Source organism: Xenopus laevis, chromosome 6S (assembly GCF_017654675.1).
Source record: "Xenopus laevis strain J_2021 chromosome 6S, Xenopus_laevis_v10.1, whole genome shotgun sequence".
In the NCBI taxonomy this organism is placed as follows: Eukaryota; Metazoa; Chordata; class Amphibia; order Anura; family Pipidae; genus Xenopus; species Xenopus laevis.
Window position 1 is genome coordinate 109,935,602 of NC_054382.1, and position 12,133 is coordinate 109,947,734.

The window sequence follows — 12,133 nt, forward strand, 5'->3', positions numbered from 1 at the left end:
AATCCTCCATTTTTAGTAAACTTATTTACTGAGCGTACAAAAGCTCCCAGGTGCAGACAGAATATTTTTGTTAAACCTACACAAGTCTCACAGGTGGAGACTGGAAATACTTTCCCTTTGCATTCTCAAAAGTCACAGGTGCATATACGTTATTACTTCAGAGCAAGAATCAGTTACAGGATGAACTGAAAACAGTAACAGAAAGGGGGTAAGGGGCTGATTTACTATCATTTGTATTTTGTTTTTTAATGAATCAACCTTTTTAGCGCTAATTGAACTTATTACTCTACACCAAGACAAATCTGATATTTATGAAGTGTAAAACTCATATAAACGTCTCAATCTAAATTCTGGCAAGGTCACGTAGAAGTCAGTGGGACCTGTCCTTCTTCAGTTGTAATATCTTTCTTTGAGCTTTTAAACTAGACAGATTTGAATTTCGATAAAAAGGTCAGATTGGTAACATTTTTGAGATCTATAGCACCCTACGTTCTCAACTTGGTAATAGGTGTCTGAAGAAGCAGGAACCTGTACCTGAAAAATAGAAAAATGGCTAGAAAACTGATTTATATAAAGGGGGTTATTTATCAAATCCAAATTTTTCTGATATTTTATTTAAAAAAGTCAGACCAAACTATAATCTACAATGTGACCTTATTTATTATTTAAAAAGCACAATTTATTTGGATCGGGGACAAACTCGATAAAACTGAGAGATTTTTTCAGAGTTTTTTCCCGAATCATTAGACTTTTTCCCGGAAAGCCCAAATTTTTTGGATTTTTTGCCCGAAAAATCCAAAATAGTCAGATTTTTGAGCTAATTCCATTGTATTTAAATAAATTTTTACTTAGCCTTGGAGTACTCCCACAACCCCCCTTGTATTTTCCAAATGTTAAAAGCTCGAAAAAAAATTTGTGGGAAAAAAACCCCTCAATTTTTCGGGATTTACATGGATTTTTAATACAAATAGGACATTGGCTTCACCAACAAGCAAAATTGGCAAATGTTTTAGTTTCATAATCTTTTATTAATAAAGCTCCAACAAAATCCACAGTAGGACCTGAAATCATAATGTAGTCATTAGATATAAATATTATAAATACTACACATATCGCTTTTGATGCTCAAATTTCCTCCAGGAACCCTCTCTTTTCTATATAACATGACTCTGAGTTGGGGAAAGGCAGAAAACTCAGAGGCCTGAAATGTAAAATGTATCTGATGAGCAGCAAAAGGAAAATTCTAACTCTATGAATCATTAAAAACACAATATATAACAGCTGTATATTCAACATAACCCTGGTAATTAGCAATTCTTTTAAAAATGTTCTCTACCAGTTGTTTTTGAGATGTAGGATTGCTTTTTTTTACAGTAAATACTCCCAAGGGAAAATCCAGATTATCTCTCCTGCCCCACATATAGGAGCAAATTCACTAAGATTCGTAGTTGCGCCAGGCGTAACTTCGCCGCACTTCGCCAGGCGTAGTTTCGCCAGCGCTTCGCAAATTCTCTAAAATCCGAAGTTGCGCTCAGGGGTAGCGTAAGGTTGCGAAGTTGTGCTAGCGTTGATTCGCTAAGTAAAGCGAAGTTACGCTAGCGAAGGCTAATTTGCATACGGCGCGAAATTCAAATTTCAATGGAGGAATACGTATCAGCACTACAAATGGCTAGAAAACCTTCAAATCATCAAATAAAAATTTTATTTTGCCCTACACATGTGCCCACTGTCTAGGTAAGTTGCCATGAGTCAGGAAATGTAGAGGGGAAGGAGGGGAGCCCCAAAAAATTTTTCGATCTTTTTCAGCCTATCACCCATAATGTAGAAAACACGCCAGCGTTTTTTGGGACTTAGAAAAATTTTTGACTTTTTTTGAAACAATCCCTATCTACTCTATTGCGCTTCGCCAGGTCTGAGGTGGCGAAGGAAGTCTAGCGTAAAAGGTACACTGCGCGCGTTAGTAAATTTGCGTAGTTACGTCGCTAGCGAAACTTCGCCAGGCGTAAGGGTGCGAAGTAACACTAGCGAAACTACACCAGCGTTCGTTAGTGAATTTGCGCAGTAACGAAAATGACAAACGCTAGCGAAGTAACGCTAGCGAAGTAACGCTAGCGAAGTAACGCTAGCGAAGTAACGCTAGCGAAGTAACGCTAGCGAAGTAACGCTAGCGTTCGGCGCTTAGTGAATTTGCCCCTTAGTCCTCTGAGAGTACAAGCAGCACAGTGGTGGAGTTTGGGGCTCACCCTCTCTGTTTGCTCTGCTTGAAAATATTCTCTCTTTCAGTCAAGGTAGAATTAATTGTAAAAAGAGTACATTCTCAAATTCAATGTTTAAAAAACAAACGAAATAAATAAATATAAATTGATAAACCACGTTTGTATACCAACATGGGCCCTAGTCTTACTGCTTTTTGTCATCTTGAATAGACAAAGTGAACAGATTTATATTCCTATGTCTGAACTTACTTGTGGTCTCCATAGTGGTCATATAAGTAGAGAAGCGGAGCCTCCGTTAAAATAACAAATGATATGTATTGTACTGACTGGAGAATCTGTTTGGCAAACAGCTGTAGCCATTTTACTTAATATCACATGTAACAACTTTGTTATGTTATACAAAAGCATTTTCACGGAAAACCTTTTGTGGAATTCCACAAATGACACAGTTCTATAGTTTTATGCAGTAGCTTCCAGTTTGTTGTATTCTCCCCCACCGCCTGGATGCACAGTCAGTTGAACAGACTCATCTTGATTTTGTTGCCTTGAAAAATTGGCTTGCAGGCGTAATTTAGCTTCTGGATGGGGACAGAATAGGTAGTCGTAGACATAACTGGCCAGGACACCCCCCATCATTGGACCAATCCAATAGATCTGTATGAACATTGAGATAGTCTGTTAGTTGTAGCAAAAGGGAAGAAAGAATTTTAAATAAATATCAACAGCGAGGGTCTGGTATTATTGCCTTTGGTGTCAATATTACCTGGCCCTGTTTCAATATCAGACCCTAAACAGATGCTCCTGCAATAAATAAAAAAAATACACAGCTCCAATTTCCCTTTTGAAATGACAACAACAACGCTGTGCCGATGCCCCCTCTGCCCTCTGCTAAATTATACCTCGGTGAAAATGTTGATAAATAGTATCTGATACTAAGGGGCAGATTTATTAACGTTTGAATGGTAAATTCAAATTAGAATTTTCACATTTTTTTTTGTGTGTCAAAACTCACAAATTTGAATTTAAAAGTACCAACTCGATTGTAAATTTGAATGTGAGATTTATCAAACCTCGACCATTGAAACAGTTCTAATTCAAATATTCGCCACATAAAATCTGCGGAATTCATTTACAGGTCAATGGCAGAGGTCTGTTGACCCATTTGAAGATGTTAATAGCCTTACTGACCTTGGATTCCTTGTAGATGATAAACTTGGCTGTAGCAAGTGATGCAAATCAACAGCATCAAGGGCAAATAAGGTATTGAGCTGTATTAAATGGGCCATAGTTTGCGGGAGGAAGGGGTTATTCTTTCATTTTATAGAGCACTTGTAAGGCCCCATCTGTGATGTGCTCAGACGGGATATTATTGAATTATAGGGGTTGAGGTTGTTCATCCTGGAGAAGAGGCGCTTGAGGGGGGATATGATAACTATGTATTAATATATAAGGATCATATAATAATCTCTCTAATGCTTTATTTATTATTAAATATTCAGAAGAGGTTTTTTACAGTGAGAGCTGTGAAGATGTGGAATTCTCTCCCTGAATCAGTTGTACAGGCTGATACATTAGATAGCTTTAAGAAGAAATTGGATTGCTTTTTAGCAAGTGAGGGAATACAGGGTTATGGGAAATAGCTCATAGTACAAGTTGATCCAGGGACTGGTCCCATTGCCATCTTGGAGCCAGGAAAGACTTTTTCCCCCTCTGAGGCAAATTGGAGAGGCTTCAGATGGGTTTTTTGCCTTCCTCTGGATCAAATAGCAGTTAGGCAGGTTATATATAGACTTAAATGGTTAAACTTGATGGACGTGTGTCTTTTTCAACCTAACTTACTATGTTACTATGTTGATATATAATATTTCCCTCGAAAAGCTTCAAAAACTTAATCTACAGTATATCTATGGGGGTCAGTCTTTTAGTTTAATGGCTACTAAATATACTATATTTTTTTAGTCAGTGTCAGACTGGGACACCAGGGGCCCACCCAAAAACCTTAGACCAGGGGCCACTCTCAGTACTATTATTCTTCCTCTCCTCACTCAACCTCTGTTCTCCTAGTACTTTTCTTTACATACCATAATCTATTATTCCATCTATTTAGACTCTTTGTTCTAATAGAAATATGGAATGGCAATGAAATAGGCCAAATTTTAGCAGCATGAGGGCCCACCGACACCTTGGCCCACCGGGAGTTTTTCTGGTATCCCGATGGGCCAGTCCGACACTGTTTTTAGTTATTTTTGATAAAGAAATTTCCATGAAATTGTATCAACTCTTTACTATACATTAGATTGATAAATCTATTTGATAATCAACCTGGACATTTATCTAGTTGCCATTTAAAAAAAACAACACTGCTATAGACTGGTGTCTTTTTGAACCCTGTTTTTTATGGAATTATAAGTCTTTTAGAAAGGCTCTGCATACATTGATAACAGAGGATGAGTTTTCACTAGCATAACAAGATAGTTAAAGAAGGAGATGAAGTATAAACCCTTGGCTGTAATAGCAATATGAAGCAATATGAATGCATTGGCAGTGACAAAATATTGTTTCATTTTAAACTTGATTGCAGTAACTGGAGTAATTCACCTAATTGTGCAAAAAAAGCTACACAATCCAAAGCTCTTGATGGACTTTCAGAAGTGAGCAGTAAAGATACACTGCGAGAGGCCACATGTTTGCTACAAAGTGCCAGAGAACAGGAAATACAGGGTAAGGATAAGACAAGTATGTGCAGAGTTGCATCACAGGGTGTGTTTACCCTGTAGGAAAATATTCTCTTAGAAAACACCCATTTAGTCATTCATATAAAATGTTCTGGTCTTAAAGGCAAAATTATTTTTTTTTTTTGCTCTATAAATATAGGATAATGATAATATAATAATTACTGCTAACAATGTGTGTGTGTGTGTGTGACAAGCTGAAGGCAAGTACATTGTTTAAGTTTTCTTGAGGGTTATAACCAGTTATATTCAAACTTAGCATGTTTAATCTCATATAATTCAATAGAAGGATAAGAGGAAATATTTTAGGAATTGGAGGTAAATTCTCTTTGAATTGAGTCTGACTCAGTATGTGTCTGTTGGATGGATTGTTTGCCCTAACTTTGAAGGAGCTTTATCGGAAGCTACTGAAATGTGGAATTGTTGAAGCATGGGGAGCAAGGCAGCTCTAGATTAGTTCCCTGGTGTTCCAGATAATATGTGTTAAACTTGAGGCAGCAACAACTGATCCTTCTTAGTATCAGTGACTGATTGGTCTGTGACCTGAATGGATACCATATGTATAATGCCTGCCTTTCTATTGTCCTGCTTGTTACCAGTACAGGTACCTGGGGGTTTCCAAATTATGGATCTTTCCATAATTTGTATCTTCTTTTCCATAATTTGTATCTTTCTACTAGAAAATCATGTAAACATTAAATAAACCCAATAGTCTAGTTTTGCTTCCAGTGAGGATTAATGATATCTTAGTCTGGACCAAGTACAAGGTAGTGTTTTATTATTACAGAGAAAAAGGAATCATTTTTAAAAATGTGGATTATTTGGATAAAATGAGTCTATGGGAGATGGCCTTTGCATTATTCGGAGCTTTCTGGATAACGACTTTCCAAATAATGGATCCCATACCTGTACAACATTGCATTAAATGTTGTCACCATAGTTACTCACCCAATGATTCTCCCAATGATTGAAAACAACACTTGTTCCTAAAGACCTTGCTGGATTCATGCTGGCACCTGTATACTTAATCTAAAAAAAAAGGAGACATTACAGCAACATTTGTTGTGAATTAAATTGTGCAGTGTATAATGTATGTTAGATGAAATATATTCACTGTTTACTACTCGTAGTTTGGCTTAGCAATGCAGAATATGCAAAAGTACATGTTATTATATTAGAAATATAGCATATAAAACAGAGGGAAAAACAACTTCTCACTGTCTAGCACAGCTCTCTGATGAAAGGCCCCTGCACTTAGACACAAAGATCAGGTCACGTTGGCATTTACATATTGATCTGATCACTAAAATACATTGGGAATAATGGGTTTTACCTTACTGACAATACTGGTTCAACACCAAATTACCAAAATGAACTGATCCTAGAGTAATTTAGTAATTGCTATCTATGCATTGAGCATGTGTTTAATAACTGATCAATACAGGCCATGGATCTCCTTCCTCTGGTCTCTGACACTGTGGTTCTTAAATGAACTGTAATTTATATATAAACACAGTGGGGGTCATTTATCAATACTGGGCAAATTTGCCCATGGGCAGTAACCCATGGCAACCAATCAAATTGCTGCATTCATTGATCTACTTGCAGCTGGCTTCAAAAAGCTATTCACTGATTGGTTGCTATAGGTAACTGCCCATGGGCAAATTTGCCCAGTGTTGATAAATGAGCCCCAGTGTATCTGTAGCTTTCTGTTATCTGGTTCTGAATTTTGATTTGCTGTAGTTTTATTTATGTGCCTTGTAAGAATGTGATAGGGAACTTGAGTTCAAAGTGTTGAAATGGATAAAAACAAATGCACAAAGATACGTGTGGTGGGTGCCTATGAGTATTCTTAAATACAGGTATAATATCTATTATCCGAAATGCTAGGGAACTGGGGTTTTCAGGATATGGAATCTTTCTGTAATTTAGATCGCCATACCTTAAGTCTGCTAAAAATCAAATATTAAATAAAAATCAAATATTAAATAAACCCAGCAAGATGGTTTTACCTGTAATGTGAATTTAGATAAACGTACAAGGTATATAGGCATTTTATCACTATAGAGGAAAAAGTAAATTATTTTCTATGGGAGATGGCTTGCCTGTAATTCAGACTTCCTGGATAACGGGTTATATCTAAGGTATCTCAATCCTGTACTTCCAACTGCTACACAAGATATTTAAACAGCCACAACTAATTTCAATGTATTGCTCACTCTTCAACAATTCCTCCCATATCAGTCCCATACTTACCAAAGTTTCAGCCTTATGATTTGGCAATTACTTCCCCGTCACATTTTAAACAAACATAATGGAAATTCTAAGGAAACTTACTGCAAAGAGGTGTCCGATTGTTACAGACAGGCCAATGATGAGAGGAATGGGGACTTTGATATCAGTTCTTTTTTTGTCACATGAAGCAAATATTGTGAAGACCAATTGAAAAGTAATAAGCGCTTCCACAAGCAGCGCCTGGCCGTGCGATATTGTTTCATGTTCCTGGCAAGATATAATTCACGTTTCAATTGCAGCTCTCATTAACAATGAGGACACTTATCATTTTTGTTATTTTTGAGACATTTCAGTGTTATTTTGGCTTTTGGGGTCATTGTACTGTAGCTTTATGCCACCCCTGGAAAATTGCTTAACCTGCTCCATGATGGCACTAGTGTCTAGATAGATTTAGTAATGCCTACCCTAACTCAGACAGGGGATAATTACAAAGCCTGCTACTGTATATCAACCACGGCACTTGCTGGTCTACTAATAGAATGTTACCTAGTCTTGCCACTAAAATGGATAAATAGAATGTGCCACAAAATACCATTCAGACTTGTGTTGTTTTTTCATAACTGGGGCCAACTGGTAATCAGAGTAGGAGAGATAAGTCATAAATAGCCCAAATCACATGTGAGTTTCTTATGGTCATACCATCAACAGCAGTGAAGAAATAACCAGTAAGAAGTAAGGGCTACCTTTATTAGCACTCAGGGAAGGGTAGTCATTCACATACCACAGCACAGAAATGTTATTTCAGTCTGACGTGGAGTTTCTGGCTATGGGACTATAATTCCATTTAGTTACATGAACCCTATGCAAGGAAGACATTTATGGTTCCTATTTCCTTAATACAAAAGTAGATTTTTCAGGGCCCTAAAAAACAAAGCTTAATATAGTTGTACCAAGGTTTCATAGGTTCCATTCCAAAAGAATATCCAAAGAGTTTGGAAGCTCTTCTTACATGGGGGTTTGAGTTGCCTAGAAATCCAGATGTCTGGATAGACTCAATTGGCCCTTGTAATGAACTTTGAGGGTTAACTTGTATAAAGGGAAGCTTTGGGCAGCAGAGACATAGTAGAAGACGCAGCATTCAAAAATTTCCGCAGATTCTTGTTGCCTGAAATATGTTTAGAAACGGCAGTATTGAAGACCACGTTTTAAAAGTGGTAAATATATTTTGAATTAAAGAGGCACATTTGATTCACCAAATCTAAACTAGTCCCTTATAAAATAAGACAGGTTTATAAATACTGTTGGAATGAGGACCACATCCATTGGTTGATATGGTCTTCATCCGGCAGCCTGCATTATTGTCTGCATGTGCCAATCAATCCAAAATAAGGGATGGATCCAACTGATTGGCAACCTTGCCAAATAAGCAGATCTTTACAGCCAGCGTTGGTCTGGGCATTATAACGGAATGTACTCTGAAATACTGGGGACACAGTGCTCAAATGATTAATACAATTTTGTATTAAAGGGACAGTAATCTACATCAATATCCAATCTGATAAGGTCTGCTATAGGTTATTATGACATTCATATAGACATACAATATTTTATATAGTGAATAATATACCCCCCTATTGTAAAATATAAGGATATTACAAGTCACCAAGAAGTTCCATGACCATATACTATAAAAGCAGGAGGCCGAAGGACATCGAACTCCAAGGTGACTTCTAATATCCTTATATTTTACAACAGGGAGTACATTACTTATTATAATACACACATTTCATTGAATCATGTGACAGAATTGACATTGCTAAGTGCCGATTATAACTGATGACATCACTAAGCACCATTTATTTATATTCATGGCTCCCATGTATTAAATTGCTATCAATTATTACAAGACAACATAATGAGGAAAATGAAAAAGGAGTTTGCTACCTTTCTAAGAAAAAACAGCTTCTGTATTTAAGGTATTATCATTGAATAAATCAAGTAATGATTAATGCATGAAGGTATCCAATTATCATCTTGAGGCCTTAAATTAATGTCCCTATTTATTGGGTTAAACAAGTAACTGGTCTGCTGTGGGTTTGTTTGCCTTCCTTTGAACAACATAGAGAAAAATGTACATATTAGTTTTTCCTTGCTGCAGAGCCTGCAGGACAAAGACATTCTCTTTTGCAATTTTGACTTCCTAATCAGGAAAATATATATTCATTTCAATGCCAACTAAATATTTGTTTACTCTATCTGCTTATCTAGAAAATATATTTTACTATAGCCTAACAAAACCGGACTTTGGGCTAGAAAGCTAAGCTTCCTCCATCTGATTAGAAGCAGCTTTTGATATACTGTATTACCATGGGGTTACCAGCAATGAAAGAGACAGAATGGAAGTATTACTGCTGAGCCTTTAAGCACCACTTTATTAATTTTAAAAATACAGGTAGATGGTTAGATAGATAGATAGATAGACATAGATAGAGAGATAGATAGATAGATGATAGCTAGAGATAGATGATAGATAGATAGTTAGATGATAGATAGATAGATATAGATCGATAGATAGATAGATTGAGAGATAGATAGATAGATTGAGAGAGAGAGAGAGAGAGAGAGAGAGAGAGAGAGAGAGAGAGAGAGAGAGATAGATAGATAGATAGATGATAGCTAGAGATAGATAGATGATAGATAGATAGATAGATAGATAGATAGATAGATAGATAGATAGATAGATCGATAAATAGATAGATAGATAGATAGATAGATGATAGCTAGAGCTAGATGATAGATAGATAGATAGATAGATAGATAGATAGATAGATAGATAGATAGATAGATAGATAGGCATAGATAGAGAGAGAGATAGATAGATAGACATAGATAGATAGATAGAGAGAGAGAGAGAGAGAGAGAGAGAGAGAGAGAGATAGATCATAGCTAGAGATAGATAGATAGATGATAGATAGATTGAGAGATAGATAGATGGATAGATTGACAGACATAGAGAGAGAGAGAGAGAGAGAGAGAGAGAGAGAGAGAGAGAGAGAGATAGATGATACCTTAATTAATCATTGCTGTATCAAAAATGACAAAGTGTTTATATAATCCTAATGTCTCAATTGTACCCTAACCTTTTAGTTTGTAACCCCTATTGTACTCTGTAATCCTTGTCTGTTATCCACCATTTATTCCCTGTTTGCTATAACTGCAGTAAAACACTGTGTATCTTGACAGCGCTATATAAATAAATGATGATGATGATGATGATGATGATAGATAGATAGATAGATAGATAGATAGATCAATAGATAGATAGATTAGATAGACAGACAGACAGATATACCTTAGTTATTCCCACTGGCCACTTGTCATTGGGGGTAACTAGTGCTACCACCCCAGCTCCAGCAATTGCTCCCAGACACTGAATAATGATGTAGAATATGCCTTTCGCCACTGTGATTTTCCTTGTGCAAATCATGGCCAATGCTACAGCAGGATTTAAGTAGGCTTCACATATGTGACCAAAGCAATGAATTAGGATGGCAATGCTAAAACCAAAGCAGAGTGCAATGTGTGTGTCACTGGGTCCTGGTATTGTTATCCCCGCTGTGGAACCTAAACTAACAACCAGAAAAATAAACACAGCTAAGAATTCCCCGGCCATGGAAGTCCAAAATTGTCTTGTCCATATTCCTTTGAAAGCTGTCATTTTTAAAAGTGCTGTAGGGAACCTAGACAGCAAATAGTATCTCCAGATGAGACTGGGCGATCCCAGCAAATGAATGGCACATCAGGTAAGGGGCTCAGGTATTTGTGTGAAAAAAGAGCAGAGGAACAAGTTGAGCAACTGATGACGTGTTTCTGGTACAGCCCTTTCCTTATGTACCTGAAACTTCTGAGAAATTCCTCTTGTGTCCAGCGCCTGAGGCCATCCAGTGCAAAAGCCTTGTGAAAACAGAGGTACTGTTGAAATGACATGAATTAGAGGGAGTCTGCCTGTTCCTTCTATTTGCTCAGCCAAGTGACCCGCCTGTTTCACTAGTGCATTAGCCTATTTATTATAGAGTAGTCTGAAGCAATTATAGGACCCACCGCAGAATAAGTAAATATAGCACTAAATGACTTTTAACTCTAATGTTAATGACAGGGGAGATGCAGTCTCCTGCACTGCCATTAATCATTTACGTGACACTAGATAAACAAAGGTATAGATAGACCTGTGGCCTCTCTTGCGCAGGAGTGTCCACACTGCAGATGAACTTCTTACCAAACCCATGTCATAGGTTATATTGATGACTAGAAATAAAAAGAACACAAATCATTGATATCGCCAGTGATGTCATACCATGCCTATTTGTTTGCTAGGCCACAAACACTCTTGCCTTCTTCTAATGTCATTATAAACACAATCAGTGGCAGGTGGTAAGGAACTTGTGGCCTACCTGCAGTAAGATACTTACACTGGAAGATTTGTCTATCTCTTTGGATTTGCATCTATAAATGTGGAAGTTCAGGACTGCAAATAGCATCTCATTCCAAGCAAAATAGATCTTCTTCAAAGGACGTTACGTTCCTTAGTACGTTATTTTCAAAGCAATATTCTTTTGTGCATGACCTTGGCTGATGAGTAAAATAAGGGTACACCAGAGAGTAAAATATGTTTATGCTCTGTAAATGATGACTCAGGTGTCACATGACTTGGAGAGTAACACCTTGTTCTATCCAAATTTTACTCAGTCATAACCCAGAATACTCGTGACCTGGGGTTTTCTGGATAAGGAGTCTTTCTGTAATTTGGTTCTCCATACCGTAAGTTTGCTTAAAAAAAAAACATTTAAATATTCATTAAACCCAATAGATTGTTTTGCTCCCAATAAGGATTAATTATATCTTAGTTGGGATCAAGTACAAGGTACTGTTTTATTATTACAGAGAAAAAGG

The 12,133-nt window shown here is 36.9% G+C and overlaps 1 protein-coding gene across 1 annotated transcript; it reads right to left on the reverse strand.

Moving 5' to 3' along the window:
- Positions 1-2,127: 2,127 nt before the first annotated feature.
- XB5993457.S (provisional ortholog of aquaporin 4 S homeolog) lies at positions 2,128-11,011 on the reverse strand. Its single transcript, XM_018223826.2, has 4 exons — positions 10,536-11,011; positions 7,286-7,450; positions 5,897-5,977; positions 2,128-2,870 (listed from the first exon to the last, which is right to left on the reverse strand). Exons 1-4 carry the CDS (start codon positions 10,899-10,901, stop codon positions 2,676-2,678), a joined length of 807 nt encoding a protein of 268 aa, XP_018079315.1. The 5' UTR covers positions 10,902-11,011; the 3' UTR covers positions 2,128-2,675.
- Between the last annotated feature and the right edge of the window lie 1,122 nt (positions 11,012-12,133).

Bases quoted from the DNA above. Each gene is read 5' to 3' on its own strand.
- XB5993457.S (XM_018223826.2), bottom strand. From the start codon at position 10,901: ATGACAGCTTTCAAAGGAATATGGACAAGACAATTTTGGACTTCCATG. The intron at 5,978-7,285 runs GTAAGTTTCCTT...CTTTTTTTTTAG, and splicing joins CAATCGGACACCTCTTTGCA to ATTAAGTATACAGGTGCCAG. The intron at 2,871-5,896 runs GTGAGTAACTAT...ATGTTCATACAG, and splicing joins ATCATTGGGAGAATCATTGG to ATCTATTGGATTGGTCCAAT.